Source organism: Chlorocebus sabaeus, chromosome 10 (assembly GCF_047675955.1).
Source record: "Chlorocebus sabaeus isolate Y175 chromosome 10, mChlSab1.0.hap1, whole genome shotgun sequence".
NCBI classification, from domain to species: Eukaryota; Metazoa; Chordata; class Mammalia; order Primates; family Cercopithecidae; genus Chlorocebus; species Chlorocebus sabaeus.
In genome coordinates, this window is record NC_132913.1 from 121,061,992 (window position 1) to 121,088,678 (window position 26,687).

Here is a 26,687-nt window from a genome sequence, read left to right on the forward strand (position 1 = left end):
ATGAGGGGTGATTTTCATGGCAGGCTCTCTTTGGACCCAAGGAAATAATCTGGCTAGGCTGGGATACAACTCATTTAGCCCAACTATGTGCTCACTGATTTCTCTACTCGTCTTAGGCTTCAATCCCTACTTAGCAATGGCCATTTTATATGTCACCGTTTAATTCACTCTTACACATATGGGATAATTTCAAAGTTAAAGCTACCCTCACTATAAAAATTCAGCAGCCAAACAGACACTTGCATTAACAGTTGACTATTTCTTTTTCTTGTTAATTTTCGTTATTGAATGCTTAAGGCCTAAATTAGATCTTTATTCTCCAGCAATACTAGTCAAACTCTAAAAGTAATTTAAAATTACCTTTTGGTTTGTAGTTCAATGTTAGCTGCATCCATTTCATTCAGTAAATGACATGGAACCCTGTATCTTGGATTAGCTCGAGCTGTGAACAAAATTTTTCATTAACTTGTGTTGGCTAAATGAAATCTGGTTGCTGGAAGAGGTAGCATGAAGACTAGAAAGGACTGTCCTGGGAGCTAGGAAAGCTACTAATTTGCTGTGTGAATATGAATTTTCTCAGGATCTGTTTTCCCATCTGAAACATGAAAAAGTTAGAACAAATGAAAAGTAAATAGTTCTTTAAGATAAGCTAGAAGAATTCAATTTTTTTCAACTCTTTTAAGTATACTTTTTAAAAAGAACACCCAGATTTTCATCTTTTTCTTTTTTCTTCTTCTTTTCTTTACTCTTTTGAGACAGAATCTCACTTTGTCGCCCAAGCTGGAGTGCAGTGGCGTAATCTCAGCTCACTGCAACCTCTGCCTCCCGAGTTCAAGCAATTCTCGTGCCTCAGCCTCCGAGTGGCTGTGATTACAGGCTCGTGCCACCATGCCTGGCTAGTTTTTGTATTTTTAGCAGAGACAGGGTTGCACCATGTTGCCCAGGCTGGTTTTGAACTCCTGGCCTCAAGTGATCCGCCCGCCTCAGCCTCCCAATGTGCTGAGATTACAGGTGTGACCCACCATGCCTGGCCTCAGATTTTCATCTTGATTACAAATACAATAACTGACTACTGTAAAAATTCTGGAATTTTTTTAAGTGTAAAAGAAATAGATGCTGCTCATAATTTCACTCCCAAGACACACACACACATACACACACAGGCACACACACAAACACAATTTTAAAAACTGGGATCATATTCAACAAATCTGTTTTCATTTCATACACTGTATTTTCCAAAGTCTTAAATAAATGATTGCATAGTAGTCCATTCTATAAGTAGCATAATTAACCTAACCAATCTTTTTCTGTTAGACATTAAGGTGATTTCCAATTAATCACTATTTTAAAATAGTAGGAACAATAAACATCTTTGAGCATCAATATTCATATACAGCTCTGATTACTTCAAGACAAACTTGTGAAAGTAGAATTACTGGTTTAAAGGGTATGACATTTTCTAGGCTTTTAAATACACATACTCAAACTGATCATATTCCATACTTACCAACTCTGGAGGAAATGTCAACTACTGAGACCCAAGAGTCATGGAAATTATCTGACTTGGTGGCATCTCACTGATGTCCACCTCATTGCCATTCTTCTTCTTCTTTCTTGATTACAGGTTAAATTGAAAATTTTTTGAAACATAGGAATCTTTCTTTTCTAAATTACTCATTTATATTCTTTCCCCAATTTACTACTGAGCACAATGAAATATATGTAAGTGCACTCTACAGATAGGGGAAATTAATTTGTCATATATTTTACTGTTTTCCATTAGCTTGTCATTTGCCTTTTAATTCTGTTTAAGGGTTATATATCATCACTTTTCCCTAGTTTTTTTCTTTCTTTGCTTTTATGCTCAGAAAGGTTTTCTTTACTTTAAAATAAAATATTTATATTTTACACATTTTACGATTCCTTACCATAAATATTAAAGGAACTATAATTTCATTTAAGTGATTTGTATAACAAAGAAAAATGGCTTAATTATTTCCCTAGCAAATAACCAACTTCCCAGTTGTATTTATCGAGTAATTCACGCCCTTCCTTCCCCAAAATATCTGAAGAGCTACCTTACCATGGATTAAAACACAAATATGCTCAGATCAACTCCTGGGTTTACTGCTCTTTTTCAATGATCTGTCTACCTTTTTGCATTGCCACTACACTGTCTTCATTGCTATAACTTTATAAATACGTTTTTACTGATACAGCAAATTCTCCCTCAGTCATCTCTTCTTCAGTTTTTATAACTTTATTTCTCCAGGTGAATTTTAGAATCATTTCATAAAGTTCTATCCCTTCATTCCCAAAAAAGTACATGGAGATTTTGGTTGGATCTTTGTTCAATTCCTAAGCTAACAAGAGAACTGTCATTGAGTACATATTCCAATTATGTACACACTAAAATTAAATTCTATGAAAAAGACTAATACTCCATTTGAAGATATTCTTTTTCTGATAATATATATTTCTATAACTGTGAATTCTGATACACAATATTTTTACCAGAACCATTTCCATATCTTTTTTTCCTCCCAGAAAAATACAAAGCCTTTTTGATTAATAGCATAGTTATGTAACTCTTTTCGATCTGGAAAGTTAATTTCCTTTGATTCACATGCAAATTAGTAACTGCTTTATTTTTATTCTTTATAAAAATGACGGCTATTCTCATTCTCTAAGAACAATATTCTCATCTCTAATAATAGATATGTCTCAATCTATAAAGCTTTTCTCATTAGAGTTTTTAACTTTTGAGCAGACTTTGAGAAGTGATCAAAAAATCTCACTAGGCCTCATGCCTGTAATCCTAGTGAGGCAGGAGAATAGGGTCTGGAGACAGGTAACCTAAGGCTGTTTCGCAGACTTCCTAGAAATAAATTGAAAGGAAAACCCTAACTTTCCATGCCTAAGTAACAGAAGGACCAGAGGCTACTCCGTTTGACCTTCTCTGCGCACACATAGGAAATTGGGTGACCCCAACAAATCAGACTGTGGGTGGAGTCTTTGTTTGCAACTTTGCAACCACTTCAGCCTCTGAATGTTTGCGGTTGGCAACAAATACTGGCAACAAATACGACAGAAACAAATCGGACTGATTGCCCGTAGGGTCTTTGTTTGCAACTTTGCAACTTCACTCCAGCCTTTGAATGGGTGTTGCCCCCAACCAATCAGACTGACAGCCCACTACGTCTTCCTTTGCATGGAAGTATAACTTTGTAACTTCACCCTAGCCTCTGATTGGTTCCAGAAAGCAACCAATCAGATGTTTGCACATGAGAGTGACTTTTGTAACTGCACTTCAGCCTCTGGTTAGCTGCTTTCTGCAACCAATCAGACTGACTATGGGCTACCAATTCATTTACATGAGGTGAGCATGAAGTGGCTAATGGGAAACTTCTAGGAGGTATTTGGATCCAAGAAGATTCTGTATCTGGGTCCTTGAGCCGCTGCTCAGGCTGCTCCCACACTGTGGAGTGTAGTTTCGTTTTCAATACATTCCTGCTTTTGTTCTTTTGTTGCTTCATTCTTTGCATTGCTGTGTGTTTTGTCCAACTCTTTGTTTGAAATGCCAAGAACCTGGACAACTTGCAGTCATGACCCTCTACCAATGACACCAGCACTTTGGGAGGCTGAGGTGTGAGCATCATTTGAGGCCAGGAGTTCGAGACCAACCTGGGCAACACAGCAAGACCCTGTCTCTAAAAAAATGAAAATTAGCCAGGTGTGGCAGCATGTGCTTGTAGGCCTAGCTACTTGTAGGCCTAGCTTGTAGGCCTAGCTACTAAAGGAAGAGAATCACTTGAGCCCAGGAATTAGAGGCTGCAGTGAACAATCATGCCACTGCACTCCAGCCTGGATGACAGAGTGAGGTTGCATCTCTAAAAATAAATAAATGAATAAACACACAAAAGGTCTTACTGAGAAACAGGAAAATAAAGGAGAAGATATGAAAATATATAAAGGATAAATAATAGAAATAAAAGATATAAATAAACATAAAGGAGAAGATATAAAAGAATCAGGAAAATAAAGAAGATATAAAAATAAGACCAAGGCCACTTAAAATTCAAAGGCAACATATGGCTGAATGATAGAGCCAAGTCTGAGCACATGGCAATCACACTCAAGTTTGCCAACACAAGAAGGTTTTATGCTATCCAAGGAAATCCAGTTTTGAAAATGTAATGATGATCTTACATTATTACAGGATAGAAAATTAAAGAGAAGTATATAATCTTTATAAAATGACAAATTGTTAGATTTCATTTGGCATAATATAGTTCTTGTTAGCTTTAAAATATTTTAAGTTGTTCCAAGAGTAAACCTTTTTTTAAAAGAATAAAAACTCAAATAGCATTCCATGTTTATCTTCTAAAGTCATTAACTGAAACAAATAGGAACATTTTTCTTTCCATACCTTCAGGGGGTCTCTGCAACTGGGATTTCCGATAAAACAACATGTAGGCACTTTCTTTACCCTGAAATTGCTGTTCAATATCCTTTTCCCTGATTGGCTGGACTTTAGAATCATTTATATCAAACCAGTGGGGACAGGAGATGCTACTGTTTAAACCTGGGGATTCTGGAGGAAGCGTCTCGAAAATTTGCTGGTCATTCCTTTGGAAATCAGACTCAGCCTGGAGAGAACCATTCTTCAAGAGACGAACTATACTTTCATCTGAACTGAGTAGAAATATCTGAGAATGGAGCTGTAAGAACTACACAGAAACAAACAAAAAAAAATGCGAAGTTAATTATTCAAACAAAAATTAGAAGTGATTAAAAAATGTTTTCTTCCTTTCTGTGATTAGATCGTTTAACTTCATTTTTATTTTTGACCTGGCCAGCTAGGGAGGAAAATACATCTAGGTATAATAAAACATTTAATAAAACCACAGTGCTCTGTTAAATAGTCTGATAGTTACAAGAAGGGAGGAAGTCGCTATGCTACAATCTAAAAAGCATTTTAATTATACCTCACTAGTGCTGTTTAAAAAAGTATTTAAGTGGAACAGATTAGGTAGAACAAACACTTTTGAAATATTTAAAAGCAATCTAAACAAGGCACAAAACAAAAGCAGTCACACAGTGTACCACCATAAAAGATAATTTGAAAACCCAGACAGACTCTGTTGGGATAAGGTAGTAATTATCAACCTAAATTATCTTTTAACCCGAACTAAAGTGAATGTTGTCTGTTCTAAAAGCTGGCAGACAAGCTCAGAAAATCAAAGCAAAGTAAGGGTTAAGTCACAATCCCAAAGTTCTTGCTAAAGGATTAGGAAGAAAAAAATCTCTTTCTCCATTGCCTGTCTCTACCTCCCCATCCCCTACGCCTCTATCCTCTCACTTTCTTTTTTTTTTTGAGACGGAGTCTCGCTCTGTCGCCCAGGCTGGAGTGCAGTGGCCGGATCTCAGCTCACTGCAAGCTCCGCCTCCCGGGTTTATGCCATTCTCCTGCCTCAGCCTCCCGAGTAGCTGGGACTGTCTGGCCTTGTGTCTCTTCCTTTTCTCTAAGCCTAATTTACTTATATAGAAAATTACTTGGGAGTTAAATTTAACACTTGGGTACTTCATCAATCACCCTGGAAAGGTGATTTGTGCATTTTTCTCTTGGAAAGAAAGTAATCTGTGGTAATGTCAACTCTCTAATCAAAAGTATTATTTTATCAACAAACAGAAGAGTGTAGGGCATAACCCAAAGACAACACTGTTAACACTGTGTATGAGAACAGAGAGTGAAATATCATTGTAGCTAATTTGTTTTAAGGTACAAAAAAGTATCAACAACTTGAAAGCTTTGAGTAATGAACTTTCTTTTCATTTTTTTCAGTTCTTTGGGTTTTTAAGTAATGAACTTTCTATATAGCCAAGTTTTTCTTTGATAGTTGAGAATTAACTCTTTTAAGCCTCAAACACCAATGCAGTCTGTCCCAGTAATGACAAAGAAATTTTCTTAGACTAATATTCCTAATAAAAATGATAAACTCTATGCAAAACAAGGAAAACGACTGTTGGGAAAGGAACCCAAAGTAGGCATAAAGTGAAGACAAAATTCTTTAAAGAAGGGAAGCAAACCAGGTGAGTTCTGCACTCACCTACTACTACCCAGTTTGTAGCAGTGCATGGTGGAACAGATTTCAAGAAAAGGCAAGAGTCTTACTGGGCTGAGGGGACAGAATCTGAGAATAGCAGAGACGCGAGATCCCACAAAACAACCCCAGTTCTGTATCAAATCCTCCTAAATCCTTGGCTAACTCCTAAATGGTAGAATGGACAGCTCAAAGAGCCCAGCAGAGAGTATCAGTTAGGAGGTTCGACATCTGAGCAGGGTTGCCTGCTGCCAAGAAGAAAGAACAAGGAGTTCAAGTCCTGCCAAATTAGAAAGAGATAGCGAACTTTTTCTTAAAGAGCCAGATGGTAAATATTTCAGAAGCAAAACTGAGAACATTACTTAGTACTCACTTCACCTTTTAAAAAGTAACCATTTGGCCGGGCGCGGTGGCTCAAGCCTGTAATCCCAGCACTTTGGGAGGCCGAGGCGGGTGGATCACGAGGTCAGGAGATCGAGACCATCCTGGCTAACATGGTGAAACCCCGTCTCTACTAAAAATACAAAAAACTAGCCGGGCGTGGTGGCAGGCGCCTGTAGTCCCAGCTACTCGGAGGCTGAGGCGGGAGAATGGCGTGTGAACCCGGGAGGCGGAGCTTGCAGTGAGCCCAGATCGCGCCACTGCACTCCAGCCTGGGCGACAGAGCGAGACTCCGTCTCAAAAAAAAAAAAAAAAAAAAAAAAAAAAGTAACCATTTAAAAATGTAAGGCATGTTCTTAGCTCAAGACTGTAAGAACAGGCAGCAGGCCACATTTTGCGCACAGGCCATAGTTAGCTGAGCCCTACTGTAAGAGGAAGGACCATGACCCAGGGCTAAACTATTCCCTAGAACTAAAGGCAAAATTGTAACGGACCCACCCTAAAGCCCAAAATTTAACTTCCACAGACTCTAAAAGATTCAAAGGTAATCTGAGGGCTTGTTAGAATGCAATGCAAAGATCTTTAGAGAAAAATAACATAATCCAGAGTCTCCACAACACATCATCCACAATATGAGATTATATGGAGCAGGGGGGCAAGACATGGGGAGATGATGGTCAAAGGATACAAAGCCTCAATTCAAAGGTAGGAATAAGTTGTTTTTCTTAAAAAATCTATTGCACAGTGTGGCAAATACAGAAAATAATAACATACTGTAGATTTCAAAATTGCTGAGAGTAAATTTCACCACAAAAAATAAATATTTGAGATGATGGATACGTTCATTGTTTGATTTAATTATTCCGTATTGTATCTGCAAACTAAAACATCAATCTGTACCCCTACAAATATATACAACTAAAATTTATCAATTTGTAATTAAAAAATAAAAATTTATATTGAAAAGATTATATGACATGCAAAGAAACAGGACAATGTTATTCATAATCAAGAGATGGAATGGTCAATTCAAAAGAGAATAAAAGAGTCAACAGAATCAAATTCAGAATTAATCTAGCTATAATAGCAAATAGCTATTATAAATATGTTAAAAAATTTAAAGGAAAAGATGAATAGAATGGGTAAAGAGAAGGGGAATTTCAGCAGAGAAATGTACACTTTAAATAAGAACTAAGTGGAAAGACTACAACTAAAAAGTATAATATCTGAAATGCATAGCTCATTTGGTGGTCTTAACAGAAGAGTGGCTCAGTAGAAGAAAAAATTAGCAAAGCTGAGGACAAGACAGATCAATGGAAATTGTCCAAATTGAAGTAGGAGAAGAAAAAAATGAAAGAACAAAACACCAGTCTGGCCAACATGGCAAAACCCTCATCTCTACAAAAAAATACAAAAAATTAGCTGGGTATGGTGACACATGCCAGTAATCTCAGCTACTTGGGAGGCTGAGGCTGGAGGATTGCTTGAGCCTGGGAGACAGAGGTTGCAGTGAGCCGATATTGCGCCACTTCACTTCAGCGTGGGCAAGAGAGTGAGACCCTGTCTCAAACAAAACAAAACAAAAGTCCCCAGAACATCTAAGACCTGAGAGGAATTATCAAATGGTCGAATATATACAGTTGGTCCTTAGTATCTGCAGTTTCCAAATCCACAGATTCCACCAACCATGAATCAAAAACATTAAAATAAATAACAGTATAATAGTGAAAAATAATAAAAATTTAAAATACAGTACAACTATTTACATAACACTTATATTGTATTAGGTTTGTTTCCTTTTTTTTTCTTTTGGAGACAGGGTATCATTCTGTTGCCCAGTCTGCAGTGTGGTGCATGATCACAGCTCACTGCAGCCTCGGACTCTTAGGCTTAAGCAATCCCCTCACCCTAGCTTCCCGAATAGCTGGGACTACACGTGCGTAGCACCGCATCCAGCTAATTTTTAAATTTTTTGTACAGATGGGGTCTTGCTACGTTGCCAGGACTGGTCTTAAAATCCTGGGCTCAAGCGATCCTCTTGCCTAGACCTCCCTTTTGCTGTGATTACAGGTGTAAGCCACCACGCCCAGCCTATGTTAGGTATTACACATAATCTAGTGATAGCTCAAAGTATACAGGAGGATGTGACTAGGCCATATGCAAATACTATGCCATTTCATGAAAGAGACTTGAGCATCCGCAGATTTTGGTGTCATCTGGGGGTTCTAGAACCAATCTCCCATAGATATGGAAGGATGACTGTATATAGTTAGACTCCCAGAAAAAGAAAGAGAGATGAGGCAGAAAAAGAAATTGAAGAAATAATGGCCAAAATTTTTTCCAAAATTTTAAAAAAGACTTTGGACCACAGATGTTAAAAATACTTAGCAATAAAATGTAAATAAACACAAGGAACACAATACCTACATACATTATTGTCAAACTGCTGAAAACCAAAGATAAAAAGAAAATCTTAAAAGCAGACCAAGAAAAAGAAACATTACATTCAAGAGAATGAAATAAAAAATGACAGTTGGCTTCTCATCCAACATACTGGAAGCCAGAACACAATGGGCCTCTCTAAAACACTGAGAAAAACACAAAAGTGATTAACCTAAAAAAAATGAAGGTAAAATAAACATTTTCAGACAAAATCTGAAAGCACTTTTCACCTGCAATTCTGAACTTCAAGAAATGCTAAAGGAAACTCTCTAGGTTGAAGGGAAATTATATTAAATGCAAACCTGGATAAACAATGAGCAATAAACTCCAGAAAAGATAAATATAAAACACTTAATTTATTTAAAAGTCACTAAAGTGTTTAAGCAGAGGTAGTAAAGTATAGTGGAATTTACATTATATGTAATAGTAAAATAGAAGAAGGCAATAGTAGGAAAAATGGGAAAGGGAAAATGAAATTATACTATTGTAAGCATCTTACAGTATACATAAAGTGGTATAATATTAATTTGTAATTTACCATATTAATTTATACATAGTGTAATGACTAGATGAAATTAAATACATAGATTAAAAAGCCAACAAAAGAGATAAAAATGTGACACAAAAAATTTATTAATTAATCCAAAAGAAGGCAGGAAAGGAACAAGAAAATAACAAAGAATAGAGGAGAAATAGAAAACAAATAGTAAGATGAGAGATTCAAACCCAGCCATATAAATTATATTAATGTAAATAACTAAACATTCTAATAAAAAGGAAAAGATTGTCAAACTCTCTGTCATCTGATAGAAAATAGAATAGCAGAGAAAATCAACACAGGCAAAGTTGTTTTCTTGAAAAGTTTAATAAACTTGATAAACCCCAGCAATGAAAAAGAAAGCTAAAAAAGGCAAATTATCAATATCAGAAATGAAAAAGGAAACATAAGTTCCTATGCTACGGACACTGAAATGATAATATGGTGAGATTTTAAACAACTTTATGCCAACAAATTTGACACCTCAGATAAATGAACCAATTACTTAAAAACCATAATTTTCCAAAATAAACAAGAACCAACTTCATATTGAGACACACATGTATAAGAAAGCTTATATGGCTACATTAATACCAGACAAGGTAGATTTCAAGGCAAGGAATATTAGCAGAGATAAAGACAAACATTTCTGGTGTGGTGGCTCATGCCTGTAATCCCAGCACTTTGGGAGGCCAAGGTGGGAGGATCTCTTGAGCCCAGAAGTTTGAGACCAGCCTGGGCAACATACGGAGACACCATCTCTACAAAATAAAAAATATAAAAAAGAATTCATAGCCCGGTGAGGCCAGGTGTGCTGTAGTCTCAACTACTCAGGAGGTTGAGCTAGGAGGATCTCGTGGGCCCAGGAGATCGAGACTGTAGTGAGCTGTGATTGTGCTCCTACACTTCAGTCTGAATGACAGAGCAAAACTCTGTCTCAAAAAAAAGGCAAGTGTTTCACAGCAGGAGGCAATAACAATACTAAGTGTGTATGCACCTAATAATATAGCTTCAGGAAGATACATGAAGCAAAAACTGTCAAAACTTTCTTTTTAAAAATGAGACAAATCCACAATTATTGTTGGGAGATTTAAAATTCCTCAGTAATTAATAGAAAAGGCAAAACTATATATAATAAGAATAGAGAAGAAACAAAGAACACAATCAATTTGATCTAGTTGTCACTTGTGAAATGTTACTTCCAAAAACTGCAGAAAACAACTTCTTTAGTGAACACAGAACATTAAGCAGGATAGACAACACTCTGAACTGTAAAACAAGTCCTAATAAATTCAAAAGAACTGAACTCATATAGAGTATGTTCTCAAAGTACAATGGCATTAATTAGAAATCAATTTACTGACATAACGAAAAGATAACTAGAAACCCCCTAAATATTAGGAAATTAACTAACACACCTCCAAAGAACCCAAGGGCCAAAGAAAAAATAAGAGAAATTAGAAAATATTTCAAACTGAATGAAAATGAAAGCTTATTGAATATAACTGTCTGACTATATTCAGCAATATAACTATATTCAACAATATAACTTGTTGAATATAACTAGTGCTTGGAAGAAAATTTAGAGCTTTAAAAGTGTGTATTAGAAGGTTTAAAAAAAAACTGAGTTACCAACCCAAGCAGCTAGAAAAAGATGATCAAATTAAGTCCCAAGAAGTAGAAGAAAGAAAATACTTTAAAATAAGAACAGATATCCATGAAATAGAAAATAGAAAAGCAATAGAGAAAATCAATAGCATTACATCAAATTATATCTAAGGCAAAAGTTGGTTTCTTGGAAAGGTTTTTAAAAAATTAACTTGATGGCCAGGCGGATCACTTGAGTCCAGGAGTTTGAGACCAGCCTGGGTGACATGGCAAAACCCCATTTCTACAAAAATTAGCTAGGTGTGGTGGCACATGCCTGTAGTACCAGCTGAGACAGGAGAATCACTGGCGCCTGGGAGGCAGAGGTTGGAGTGAGCTAAGATAGTGCCACTGCACTCCAGCCTGGGCAACGGAGTATACCTCAACTCAAAAAAACAAACAAAAAAACCTTGATAATCCCCAAGCAAGACTGTTGAAAAAACGTGAGAAAATAAAAATTATTAATATCAGAAATGAAAAATGGAACATAGCTTCAGGTTCTACAGACACTAAAAGGATAATGAGATATTTTGAACAAGTTTATGCCAATAAATTTGATACCCTAGATAAAAAGGCAAATTCCTTTACTAGAATTTTGTGTAAAAAAATCAAGTGAAATCTGGGTGAATACCTGAAGACATTTCTACAAGTAAAATGATAACCTTAGGGTATGAACTCTGACTTTTTTAGGAGTTGCTCCTCACTATTTTTGCTTACTTCTTGTTTCTATGATAAGTAACTCAGTAAGTAATACTTAATAAGTAACTTAGTTGGATTCTAGCCATTATACAAATATGGTGACTTTATTTTCACCTATTTTAAATATCTTTCTGCAAGGAATTCATGTTGTTGGGATCATAATGAAATTTCTTGGAACTAGAACTTCCCAAAACGATGCCATGTATTACCTTCCGCAGTGGTCCATGCTGTTTTCTGTACTTCTTGTTCCAAGACATTCCTATCTTTTTCAAGAGTTTCTGGCCCAGCTGATCAACAGGAATTAGATTATTCTCCTCCTTACGAAAGAAACAGTCACTTAAGAAAATCTGATGAGAAATAATTGCATACTTACAAATTCAAAGAGACCAACAGGATTATGCCTAATTAAACATGCCTAGAACAGCAAACACATAAGTTGATTCAATCACAGCTATTATAAAAAGCTTTTTAAAAACTGGTTAAGCCTCAGTTGAGAAAACTTGGATTTTTGCTATTTTCCGTGTGCCACAGTTTAACCATTTGAAGAGCAATATCAGAAGTAGCCCAAGGTTTGGTAAATTCCCAACATTAAAAAGGAATTTTTCATTTAAATATGTAAATTACTGATATTAAACAAGAATTTTGGAAGAAATACATAAGTGCAAAAACAAAGATGATTAATGTCTTATCTAAATGTTTTGAAGTATAAACAAGTTCTAAAAGGGGGTGCGATGTAGCTGTGACAGGCTTCTGAATTGTATCTCCCCAAAATTCATATGTTGCATTTTTAACCTACAATATTTCAGAACATTTGGAGATTAGACCGTTAAAGAGGTGATTAAGGTAAAACGAGGCTGTTTTCCATTTTAGAGTAGGCCCTAAGTAAACCTGACTGGCATTATCAGAAGACGACGAAGTTTGGACAAAGTAACACCGGGAAGTACACACACAGAAGAAACACCATGTGAGGACACAGGAAGAAGACAGCCATCTGCAAGCCAAGGAGAGAGGTCTCAGAAGAAACCTAAACTGCCAACACCTTGATCTTGGATTTCAGCCTTCAAAACTATCAGAAGATACATTTCTATCATCTAAGCCATGCAGTCTGTGGCATTTTGTCATGGCAGCCCTAGAAAATTCATACAGTCATCATAGATCAATATAATTATTCAGCCCAGGTCCCTAGCAGGAAGTATAGCAAATCATTTATTAAGGATGAATGAATAAATGAAAGAAGACCTCACATATTTAAAACAGCATATTAAACAAACTTTAAAAGTCATATACTTGAGATATTATCAGTGACTACTAGGAATGAAAAAGGGGACATAATTTCAGGCCACACAGACATTAAAAGGATAATATGGAAATGTAATAAATTGCAAACAGCATTTAGTAAAGCTCAATTTGGTTTAAAATGACAGTAATAGCCAAAAAAATCATAGCCCAATTCCAATATATGTAAATAAACATAAAGAAAACAGAATGCAAAGAATATATATCAAGGTGCTTACAATAACTGTATCTGGCCTATTTATACTTTTCATCTTTTTTATATATTTTCTGTCTTTTTTTCTTGAATTTTCTACCATGAATATGTATTTCATTCATAACTAGAAAATCCCCACAAAAATCATTAAAATACAGATACAGAGAATGTCCTTAAGGAAAAAGACTATGAATGGTAATAATATCACATCTAGCAACTAAACCGCATATATTCTTACATATATACACACATGCACATATACACACAATATATACATACACACAATTACTTACACACACATACTCTACCTCTAATAAGATTGCTTTTAGAATCATCAGTGGATGATCAATCTCTTCTTCACTCTGGAGATCTTTCAGATTCACATCTGGCTTACTTTTTTCCTCCTAGGAAGGAAAACAACATGAGTTTCTATCACTAACCACTTAAAAAGTAACAAAATAGGAATGTTGACCAGGCACAATAGATCACACCTGTAATCCCAGCAATTTGGGAGGCCGAGGCAGAGGGACTGCTTGAGCCCAGGAGTTCAAGACCAGCCTGGGCAACACAGACCAGGACACTCTACAAAAAATTTAACAAAAAATTAGCCAGGAGGTTAAGGTGGGAGGATTGCTTAAGCCCAGGAGGTCAAGGCTGCAGTGAGCCGTGATCACATCACTGCACTCCAGCATGGGTGACAGAGCAAGAAGTTAACAAAAAAAAAAAAAGAAAAAGGTTTCAAGATGATGAAACGGCAGTAAAAACATCACAATAATCTGCATATGCTTGGAATCAGGCAGACCTTGCTTTGAATTCCAGCTCCTCGTTGAGTATTTTCCAGCTTAGCACTACTTTAGCTACATTTTACATAATTTGATATGTGGAGTTTTCATTAAAATTCAGTTCAAAGTATTTTCTGGTCTTCGTCCCGTACGGTCTCATTCACTTGTGCTGACCTAAGGAAATTCTACTCATCTTTGCAGGCCAGGTTCAGCTTAAATACTCCTTTCTATTTCCTGATCATCCAAGTTTTCACCCCATTTTATGAAGGTATTGGGGAACACGTCAAAATTCCCCTGGTAAGTTATTTTCATTGCCTTTTTTTTCATACATGCCATCTTCCAAAAGTATTTTAAATTGACTTAAAACCAGAAATAAACAATGCAAGCCAAAAATAAATAATCAATAAGTGATGGAAAAATATGGCAGGCCAGATACAATCATCCTGCTACAAAATTACTAAAAATGGTAGATAAAGTAAAACCAAAACAAATAAAAACATCTTAAACACACTATGGCTTGCAAGAACATCAGGGAAAACTCTTCTGAGGTCAAAAAGTGAAATGGGAATGTGGGGAAGAAATCCAGAGATGAGGCCTCTGGCTCTGCAACTGCTATAGCCAGAGTAGTTAGGTTCCCCCCAAATTCATACGTTGAAACCTAATCACCAGTGCAATAGTATTATGAGGTGGGGTCTTCAGGAGATAATTAGGTCACAAAAGATGAGCCCTTGTGAATGAGATTAGTGCCTTTATAAAAAAGGCCTGAAGGAGTATTGTTTGACCTTTCTGCCATGTGAGGACACAGCAAGAAAGTGTCATCTATGAAGCACAGCAAGTCCTCACAGACACAAAATCTGCTGGTGCCTTAATCTTGACTTCCCAGCCTCCAGAACTGTGAGCAATAAATTTCTGTTGTTTATAAATTACCCAGTCTACGTGTTGTGATAGAGCAGCCTGAACCTGAATGGACTAAGACACTGATCTTGCTGACACTGAACTTCCATTTTGATGCCCATACAGGACAGAGTTGGGGAAAGAAAGCCTAGGCCTACCCAAAGAGGGGAGTCGAGGGACTCATATTTCAAACAACCATCAATTCTCCAATTCTCTGACATCAACTAGGTGTCACACAATTGTATTCAATTCTGACACTATCTGGTGATAGCACAGACTCCGTAAGTTGAGGACTCAGTCCCATAAGACTGTAAAAATGCTCATCATCACTGGTCATCAGAGAAATGCAAATCAAAACCACAATGAGATACCATCTCACACCAGTTAGAATGGCGATCATTCAAAAGTCAGGAAACAACAGGTGCTGGAGAGGATGTGGAGAAATAGGAACACTTTTACACTGTTGGTGGGATTGTAAATTAGTTCAACCATTATGGAAACCAGTATGGCGATTCCTCAAGGATCTAAAACTAGATGTACCATATGACCCAGCCATCCCATTACTGGGTATATACCCAAAGGATTAAAAATCATGCTGCTATAAAGACACATGCACACGTATGTTTATTGTGGCACTATTCACAATAGCAAAGACTTGGAATCAACCCAAATGTCCATCAGTGACAGACTGGATTAAGAAAATGTGGCACATATACACCATGGAATACTATGCAGCCATAAAAAAGGATGAGTTTGTGTCCTTTGTAGGGACATGGATGCAGCTGGAAACCATCATTCTCAGCAAACTATCGCAAGAACAGAAAACCAAACACTGCATGTTCTCACTCATAGGTGGGAACTGAACAATGAGATCACTTGGACTCTGGAAGGGGAACATCACACACCGGGGCCTATCATGGGGAGGGGGGAGGGGGGAGGGATTGCATTGGGAGTTATACCTGATGTAAATGACGAGTTGATGGGTGCTGACGAGTTGATGGGTGCAGCACAGCAACATGGCACAAGTATACATATGTAACAAACCTGCACGTTATGCACATGTACCCTAGAACTTAAAGTATAATAATAAAAAAAAAAAAAAAAAAAAAGACTGTCCCCTACTTCAAACACAAACCACATACGGGGTCCCTAGGGTACTCACATTTCTGCCTAGCTGAACATGAATTCTAGGGTTCCCTTCACCCCAAGTTCATAATTTTCTGGAATAACAGTAAGAACTCAGGAACTTACACTACACTTTATTATAAAGGTTATAAATGAATAGCCAGATGGAGACAGACATAGAGCAAGGTCCAGAAGGGCCCAGAGTTTAGGAAACTCTGTTTCTGTGGAGTCGTGCTGGCCACCCTCCCAGCATGAAAATGTGTTCACCAACCCAGAAATGCCCCAAACCTCATTTTTCAAGAGGTTTCACTGAAGTTTCATTACAGAGGCATGACGAATTAAACAAATCACTGGTCACTGGTGACTGAACTCAATTTCCTGTCTCTCTCCCCTCCCCCAGGTCAGGGAAGCAGGGTTGTAAGTTTCAACCCTCTAATAATGGGACTGGCTTCTCTGGCAACCAGCCTCCATCCTGAGGCATCTAAGAGTGACTTCATTAACATCAACTCAGATACAGTGGAAAGGGCCCATTATGAATAACAAAAGACACTCCAATCACTAGGAAATTCCAAGGAGCTCTGTGCTAGGAACAGGAACTGGAAAGGATGACCAAATATATACTTTTTAATATATCACAATGATAAAATGCAGCAAAAAGCTGGAATCCCTAAATGGCTATACCTTCAATATAAGCACAACCTAGAGAAAAATCCACCTTACAATAAAGGACAATGAGGAACTGGCTTGCCTTGACCTTGATACTGGATGAAGGGGGAAAAATGTCCTTAAATCACAAGTAGGTCCTCATGTGGGTTTGTGTCCCAAATTCCTACTGGTTGTTTTGCTCTAAAACCATCAAGTTGATTTTAATGTTGTTAAGGGCTGGTAGTGATCCCAGGCTTGTGTTAGAGACAAACACAAATCTTTCTTGGAAGAAGGCACTTTTAACTCAGTCCTCAAATTACTCCCATCAATCAAGTTCTTAAAAAGCAAACAAACAAACAAAGCAAGAAGCCTACAGTCCACCATACCAAAATCACAAGGAAATAGAATCAGCAACATCAGAAGATAACCAAGTCAGACCTACAATGTCTTCAGATGCTGCAATTATCAGAGAGAAAATAAGAAAATAAGTATGTTTAACATGCTTGAAGAAATTTATGACAATGGAATAAGAGATTTAAAAATTACAGGAGAGAAGAGGCAAATTGGCATTGTAGGGATGACGCTTGAGCCTATGAGCCCAACATATGACAAGTTGATCCAGGTGACATATAGGCTGGGCCCAGTCCTCCTCCACTCTGCCAGTGTCTGACCCTGGCCATGCTGGGACAGATTGGTCCAGTCACAGAGCTGCCAACTGGGTGCTGTCATGGAGCCTTCTTTGCCCCACTTCCTCAAATGTGCAAGATGATGTTCCAAATGATGCCAACCATCTGTGAAGCCAAAGTCCCCCCAGGAAGTTGGAGGCATGGATCAGGCTCCTCTTTATAGCCACATCTACATTTATGTTTTGCAGTTAGTGGCCTCCATGCTAGAAGAAAGGGATCATTTTCTAGGCACACTAAGAGAGACTAAAATGTTGGCTTTAACCCAGGGAAAATTACATGAGGTTGGTCCTGAAAACTACTCCTTACAGGCAGTACCTACTAAAAGAACTCCATGTATGCAGAGCACAGTCCCTTGAAAGGGAAGAAGTAATTGCTGAACTGTAAGTAGAAAGAACACTGCCTGGCTACAATTAGAATATTTGGGACCCTTCGTGGGCACAGGGGATCTGTCAGAATAATGGTAGTAAAAGAGACAAACACAGTGTCCACCAGATAAATCTACTGCAGGTGAAATTCTTAAAACACAAAATCATTATCTGAACAGCATGAAGCTCTGGATGAAAAGCTAGTGATTCTTAAAGAACAGAACAATAAGAAAAAAAATTACATGGGATGCTTGACAACCATTAACAAGAAAACATACCAAGCACAATATTCTACTGTTCTCTAAGCCCCAAGGAAGACCTTGCTAAGGTGTTAGAGCTTCAAAAAATGGACAGGCAGTGCAGAGACTGAAGCCAAATGAAGGAATGCCTGCCTGCCTGCCCTTCGAGTCATGTCACAGAACTGCAAAGAGATCCTGATGCTGCTAGAAAGAAGCTGATCAATTCTGAAGAAATGAGCACAAAACTCCACAAGAGATGTCCAGGAAACCACAACCCAAAAGAAAGTCAAGGAAGAGAGAATCACTACTCTGAAAACATGCTGTCTCACCAGAGTGTGAAGCTGCCTTTGTGCATGACCTCAAAGATAAACGTGAAGATGAAATTGCAAACAGATATTTTATGCATCAAAAAACTGAGGATAAATATTGCCAGCTAGAAAAATACCTCAAATCTTCAAACTGGCTGAGCAAAAACTGTAGCAGCCATTGAGGTGGCTGGGCTGACAGAGACGCTGGGAGCACTTCCTAAGACTGAAGAGAGACACAGCAATATTGAAAAAAGTCACAACAGTTGGAGGCACAACCGGAAGAAAAGAGCCATGAACTGCAATGGGAATGGGCAAGGCAAAAAAAAATGAACACCATAATAAACATTTACCAGAGCTGGTGACAAGCTTCAATCAGAATCTATGAAAGGCTTCATCTTAGAGAGCACAATAAAGCCTATCTGGTAATTAAGGGGAGTTTAAGGCAGAGTGAGACGGCCACTTTCTTAAGGATTCTCTACTATGGTAAACTAAAAATACAAGAAGGTAGTTCAAGGGAAAGTATAGTAACACAATACGGATCAGCTCAAATTAAACATGGTAACGTTGAGGGCTGAAACAGTTGATGAGGATAACAAGTGTCTCACTTCATCTAACTGGGAAGGTGCCCGACAAGATGGTGTCTTGGCAAATGTGGCACAAGCACTTGAGAGCAATGCTTGTACAGCTTTCCCAAGCCAGAAGGGGAGTTCCATTCACTGCAGTAAGTAAAAGAAATGAAGGCAAAGGATTTGGACAGGTAAAACAAAACGGTCTTTTTCCATAGATAACTTCAACATAAGAGTATTTAGCAATATTATTGGTTGTTAGTATATACACTGTTGAATATTTTATATAGTTTAGTATATAAAATCAACATACTAAAGAAAGCTGCATTTCAATACACCAGCCACAAACACTCCAGAAAACACAAAATTTAGGCATAGACCATCTCCCTGGTAAACATGTTCCTGGTAGAACACAGTTTGACTTTTTTCATATCCAAACTTTACAGAACATATATCTCTCAATATGTTCCAAATACAACTGATAGAACGTCAGAAATACAGATGAATGTTTTGAAAAGCTGGCTGAGTGTCGTCAAAGGGACTGTGCATCTTGGATACTGCTGGCACCATGATATGCCATATTACAACTAAATGTGGAGCAAGTATTTGTCAACAACAGCATTCACTTTCTGATAACAGGAAGCTACGCTTCAAGCATTTTACATCCTAACATGATGGTTTGTGACTTACCTATAGACGTTTTACTGTGTTTGGGGTTGATGTGTAATAGATTATAATTTCCTAGGAACTAGACACCAGTTAGCACTTTCCCTCAGAACATCTGTAAATTTTTTTTTTAGAAATATTATAAAACATTTTAGTAAGACATTAAAGGGACTTTAGAAAATGAAAAGGTATATCTTGTGCACATATGAAGACCGGAAATCCCATTCAGTATGTGCGTGTATGTGTGTATGTGCACACACGTGTGTATCTGTGAGACTACTGACAAGGTGATTCTAGAAATGTACACAGAAGCATAAAAAATGAAGACAGGTCCCACACTCCTGAAGAATAACAGTATGTAGGGAGACTTGTCCTACTAGAGATCAAGATTATTATAAAGCTATGGAAATTGACAATGTATCTGTCCAGGAATAGAAAAAAAATGAACAATGGAATAGAATAAAGAGCTGAAAAACAGACTCACACAAAAATGAATAGTAGACATAATAGAAATGGCATAGTAGATTGGTAGAGAAAAACTGATTACTCAATAAATAGAAATGGGTAATTTTTTCAAGTGGAAAAAAATCTTTCTTATACCTCTCACAGGAAACCATTCTAGGAAGACCAAAGTTTTAAATGTCATTCAATCAGTGGTTATTGAGCACTGTTTCAAAGAGCAACCATGAAAGACATGACTACGCAGTCATACTATAATAAACAGGAGAAAATTCACCCTGGTCTTAAATCCTATTGTGCAAGCTATAGACAAGGGATTTATTGTTTTTATCACATGTTCACCTACCATCTGCAGGATACAAAATTAATATTGTGCGTTATCTAAATCAATGCTCATTTTATTTTTCAGAAAAAATTCAATAATGGTCAGCCATAGGAATTGTGCTATCTCTTTATGATAATGGAGTAACTGTATAGGTAAGGAATGGTTCCAGATTAGAGGAGATATCAGAGATAACTAAATACCATGCTTGACACTGGATTTGACACTAGAGTGGGGGAAAAATTGCCATGAAGGATGTGAACTGGAAACTGGTGGAATCTGAACATAACTAAGTATTAGACAACAGTATTATATCCATGTTAGAAGATCCTGATTTTAATCACTGTTCATGTAAGATAATATCCTTGGTATTAGAAGATAAACACTGAAGTATTTAGTAGTAAAGGGACCTGGTGTCTTCAACTTAATTTCAAACAGTTCGCACTAATAATGATAATGTTAATAATGTGTGTCTGTGTATACACATGCACAAATGTGGCAAAATGTTCATCAGAGAATCTAGGTAAAGGGTATACAGGAGGTGTTTTTACTATTCTGGTAATTTTTCTGTGTGTGTGAAATTATTTAGAAATAAAAATTTAAAACTTGTATCTGTATTAACTTTCAGTGCCTATCAAAGTTTTCTACAGAGTGGATATAAAATAAATGGTAAACAAAATATCCTCAACAAAATAATAGGAATAGAAAAGAAATTGCAAAGATATTTCTAAATAAATTTCTATACGTACTTGAAATTGCCAGTTTCCCAAATGATCAACATCTTTAATATATACATGGTAATGGCCTCCGTAGCAGCCACCTTTGTGTATAATAACTGAGAAGAGGTCATACATATATTCTAAGTCATCCAATTCATTCTAAAAGAAAAAAGAACATAAATATTGATACAGTTTTCATAAAATGCTAAGATAATAATCAAAAGAAAAAATAATTTCAACTACTGAAACTAATAAGAAACTTCACTGTTGTTGTTAAGAGTAAAGATGAATTCAAGTAATTGGGTTTAAATTTAAAATTAATTTTAAATTAATTGATCTAATGGCCAGTCACACTACACCAATCAAATTCTGCCTCTTAGCCGACCATGAACACATGTACCTGAAAAATACATTACTTTTATGTACTTTGGCTAAGACCATGTAAGCCAATAAAATAATGAAACATATTACCCTATCAGTGAGTCTGTTGCAGAAATTTTTAGCAAGAGAAACCCATCTTCGTACAATACCTATTTATGCTATTTTATAGATGCACTCTTCTTTTAAAATGCATCACCTTTTTTTAAATTGATACATATCTAGTTTAAATTGTCCTCTATCTCAACTAGGTTGTCATGTGCCTCAAAGTCAAAGCCAGATCAACTGTCACCCCTCCTGACACTAGAGTCCTCTGTATAGAATAGGAACTTAGTAATTATGACTATCATTTGGTTTTGTTTAGAGGCAGTTTAGTGGAAGGGGTTCTTTCTTGTTTTATTAATTCTATGGTCAACATTTTCTACAATCAATATGCTCCATAATCATGAGTGATCTAACAGATGTACTCCTACACTAGCAATTAAAAACAAAATAAAACAAAAAGCTACTCTAGATGAAGAGGTACTTTAAAGATGTTTGTTTAAATTTCTGATGCAGAAGAAAAAAGAAGCCTTTTTCACATCTGAGGGATCTAAAACTACATGATATAAGCTCTCTTCTGGCTTTGACATCTAAACTCAGTCAGTGCTCATCTGTGATGTTCAGATGTACATATGGTGGCCCCTTGCTGGGTGTCGGTTATTTTAAGAGTTGATTTGCTTAAACTATTACACTTTTTACGTGGGCAGCAGTTTAGAATGTCTAGTGCAGGCGGAAGACAAGGTGGATACAAACGTGCACAGTGACTTTTCCCATTAACACAGAAATCCAAAAGTAAAATGAATGTGGCCTTCCTAGATAAGTGCTCCATTTCTTCACTTATTTCAGTTTTGTTACATCAAAGTATGTTAAAATCATGTGACAAACTATCTTTTATAAAACAAGAAACAATTATATTAACTAACTCTGGGAAAATTATTTATTTGGGTATGTCAATAATAGCCTCAGGGGCAACAGAATATTAGAACCTTTGAGTGGTAATTCAAACAACAACAACAACAACAACAACAACAACAAAATGCAAAAAGCTCAATAATTTGGCTTGAAGTAAAGGAAGGCCCATGTGTGAAGAACCTGAATTTAAGAAATGTTTATAAAAAGATTACTTTTTTTACACAGAAACTCAATAGCTAGCTAATAAATGTTCTATTCTGAATAAACATATAAGAATGATTTGTGATAAGAAATAATTACTCATTTCACCCAGACCTTGGCATGTACAGCAATGTTATAAAAAACATTTTTAAATGGCTCATAAAGTAGGTTGGTTTTGTAATTAATTTGTTTTCAAAACCTCTTCTTTCCCTATATCTTAAGGATTACAAATTCTAGACTAGTGAATTTCCATTTGCCTCTTGACTTTCTAGATGCATAAATTCATTATTACATGTAAAATAAACTAAATCCAAATCAGTGGTACCAATTAATCGTAAGTTTTCTAAATCGTAAGTTTTCTAAAATAAACTAAATCCAAATCAGTGGTACCAATTAATCGTAAGTTTCTAACTTCTAATTTTGTTCTTAAATTTTCATTTCAAATATTTTAAAGAAGGGTTTAATAAAAAGAAGGGAACAAATCTGTACTTTGGAAATTCCAAATGACTATAAATAAATCAGTGGTTCTTGAACAGGGTCAATCTTGCCCACGCTGTCCTCCCAGGAGACATATTTGGCTTTGTCTGAAGACAGTCTTGGTTGTCACAACTGAGGGAGGGGGACTGAGGAAGCTACTGTTATCCAATAGGAAGAGGGCAGGGATGCTGCTAAACACCCTAATGCATGAGACAGTCTCCCACAACAAAGAATAATTTAACTCAAAATGTCAATAGTGCCAAGGTTTAGAGATTCTCACAATAAACCAACTGAAAATCAGGTCAATAATAGATTCAGTCTTGAGAGGGGAAAAGAAAGAATTTAAAAATAAAATAGTTCAAACCTGTTCACAAAAGGGCTTGAGATTGATCCGGAGAGGGAATGTATAACAGCTAGTTTCCTTGTAGCGTTCACATTTCACAAAATCAAAATTAAATCTTAGTAATGAAACAGTAAGAAAAGGAGGCAGCTTACGTAATTTGGCCGACTGTTAAAAGAAAAATTTACAAAGCTTTTTAAAAACAGGGTTATATAAAAGGACACATAATGTTTCTTAAGGTCTGAAAAAACAACCTATGACACAGGTCTAAGAGAAATATTACATCAACTCACTACCATGGATTCAACATAACTCGATATCAACTCATCTATTTTATGGGTCTAAAGGTAGAGCCACTCATTTATGCTTACAATTAATAATTTATAAGCTAGTTTTATCTTTAGTGTTGATATCCTGAAATAGTATTTGATGACTGGTGCCTATTTCCTGCGCAATTTCTGGCCTTTCACTTTCATCCTTGGTGTCTCCACTTTACCTGGCAGGTCTACAGTTCTTTTTAATCAGTGAAGAACTGGAACTCTCAACCTGAGACCTATGAACCTGTTTTAAAGGATCTGAAATGATAAAAAATTGTATGTGCATATGTATTTTTCTCTGAGAAGAATCATAGCTTTCATGAGACTTGCAGAAGGCCTCTAACTTTCCCAAGGGCTAAGATCTATTGATTGGAAGTAAGCTGCTTTTTAAGAGTATCAGCTGTGCCCAGCCTCTGGGATTATTGGTCTGTGAGGAGAAAAAAATCCTCCCTGATATATAAAATTACCCATAATCATATATCTCTAACAGTGCTAAAAATACATTTAAAAAAACAGTTTCACAAATCTAGTGGGTAAAAAGCAAGTTGAATGAAAAACAACAAAAACAAAAACAAAAAACCCAGCAATATAACAACATGGTAGATTTTCAAACAAGCTCTAAAAATGCATCTAAAAAAACTGAGTAACTCAACTATAATGTGGCTGAGAAAAGAGTGCTTAGGACAAGAAAATCTGCATTTATTTGGCAGTATAGTCCAACATAAACTTAGAATGCAGCAAATCCAATGCATAGAATATAAATTTAAAAGTATCAAGATCAAAAAACTTATACTGAAAGAGAATTAAAGAAATGCGATAAAAGGTATATCTAAAAACTACATTTGTTTAGCAAAAGGTTCTTATTTGTTAATGTGAACATGAAGTCTAACCAAAAGCTGAATGTGTAGGTCTCTTTCTAACACTATTGCAAACTCTGAAGTTTATACACCAAAGGTGAAATACAAAATAAATGATGAACCTCTCTCTTTGGGTTTGATAAAGGGGCAAAAACTGGATGGAAATACACGTGAAACAGTATAAAGTTCAATCTTCCTGTGAAAGCTATAGGCATAGGGTGTAAGGTTTTATTATTGTTTCATCTATAATCTCCAGGATACAAAATCAGTACTGTGTATTATCTAAATCAATGCTCATTTTATTTGTTGGAAAAATTCAATAATTGTCAGCCATAAGAATAATGCTATCTCTGTCATAATGAAGTGACCGCATAACATAAATATGTCTCTTGTGGTAGCTGTTTAAGACAATGTTCAGTAACCACTGAGTGAACTGAGCTCAAGCTGATGATGTTTATGAACAGCTCATCACATCACCCACGGCAGTGGGAATGTCACCACTGCAGATAATAATGACAGTAGCAGGGTTGATGCCACATTGGCCATAGGTACAAGAAGCTGAGAAGGAAGGCCAGAGAAGGTTAGAGACAGCACATCCAGACCAGAGGAAATGGTATTAATATACATACGTAGATATAGATACATTTATCTATAATAATCATTTTTATATTAATGTTAATGAATTACTAGTATTTAGCAATTAACTAGCATTGGTAATGCTTTTGGTGGAAATTAAGGGTGTGAAAAATACATTAAAGAACAATTCCATAGTGAGAAATCACAGGGAATTGTGAAAAGGAAATATAAATGAATGGTTGCTAGAAGATAAAGTGGGGAAAAAAACCTACAAAACATTTTTAAAAAATCTGTCCTCCAAAAACAGTTATTCAGATGTCAGTCTCCCTTAGAACAAATAGATATCCTGGACCCAAAAGGGTTGGCCAGTAAAGCACAGAGAGAGACCTCACATCAGTACTGGGACAAAACATCAATACGTGGCACAGGGATTTTCAGAAAGGCCAAAGTGCTGATATAATAAATTCCTGCCATATTAGAAAGGAGCTGGAATGTGCAAAACTTAGGATGCATGAAAATAACACCAGGGAGGTGTTCCACTAAGCTAAACAGTAGTTGTCTCTCATTTCTCCTCTTATCAAAGTGTCTCCTCTTTCCTGGAAAGGAAAATAACTATGAATTATACTACAGGAATGGCTACTGATATATGAATGTGATGAATAAATTTGAGAAATGTCAGAATTCTATGTTTATTGGTTTGTTTTACTTTTCTCTCTTAGCTCTCACATGGCAAAAGATATCAGTTGCTTTAGTCCTGACCTTCTTTCGTCTTATATTCTGCTTGACTGTACAGAAAGAAAACCAGAAGCATTCTGTTAAATTCCTTAATTAGCAAGTTAAGTACTTCCACCTGGCGGAGGAGGTAAGTCTATATCGGATTTGCCAGAGTGAGGAAGAACATATGCCAAGATTATAAAATAACTGTATATTAAGAAAATGAAGAAAGCCATCTATTTTCGTAGTAGTAAACAAAGAAAGTAGTAAACAAAAGGAAAGCTCAACAAGCTTCTCAGTGGCAGAAATAAAAATATATACATCTCTTTTCACAACAGTAATTGCAAAAATGAGGGATACTTACGAAACACTGAGGTACAAATAAACTTTTCCCCGGAGAGAAGGAAGTTGGGTGTACTGTTGGGCTGAAAGCCTTAAAAATTCTTTATTGTAAAAAATTAAAATACAGATAATGATGTAAATATCTTTTCAATCCTTAGTGTCAACAGCTTCAAGTATATCCTCAAGACTTTTTCATACCAGTTGACTTATACTAAGTACAAAGTGGGGACCCTGGGAAAAAGCAGGTATCTGTCTTTACCTTTGCTGCTTTAACCAGCCTGTCACAAGTTCCACAGTGGTACAAGTTGTCACAATCAAAAACTTCCTCTTCCACATACATGTTCCAGAGAGCATCTTCCAAACCAGATACATTTTTGACTGCTACTGTTAGATCTAAGAAGTCTTCCTGAAATAGACATGAATATAATATCGAAAAACAATTTCAGAGGTTT

The 26,687-nt window shown here is 36.4% G+C and overlaps 1 protein-coding gene across 5 annotated transcripts in view; it reads right to left on the minus strand.

The window, feature by feature from the left end:
• Positions 1–26,687, minus strand: part of USP40 (ubiquitin specific peptidase 40) — a 94,466-nt gene that overhangs the window by 57,454 nt on the left and 10,325 nt on the right. For 3 of the 5 annotated variants that reach the window (XR_005241402.2, XM_038001348.2, XM_038001351.2), the window contains exons 6-12: positions 26,495–26,641; positions 23,454–23,597; positions 21,110–21,238; positions 13,597–13,707; positions 12,024–12,131; positions 4,433–4,733; positions 361–442 (exon numbers count right to left, since the gene is read on the minus strand). Coding sequence is in view for 4 of the 5 variants with exons in the window: in XM_038001348.2 (XP_037857276.2) it covers positions 361–442; positions 4,433–4,733; positions 12,024–12,131; positions 13,597–13,707; positions 21,110–21,238; positions 23,454–23,597; positions 26,495–26,641 (1,022 nt within the window). In the remaining variant the exon portion in view is untranslated. Of the gene's footprint in view, positions 1–360; positions 443–4,432; positions 4,734–12,023; positions 12,132–13,596; positions 13,708–13,794; positions 13,892–21,109; positions 21,239–23,453; positions 23,598–26,494; positions 26,642–26,687 lie in introns of those variants that run through there. The other 2 variants (XM_007966697.3, XM_073020141.1) reach the window with 2 other exon arrangements.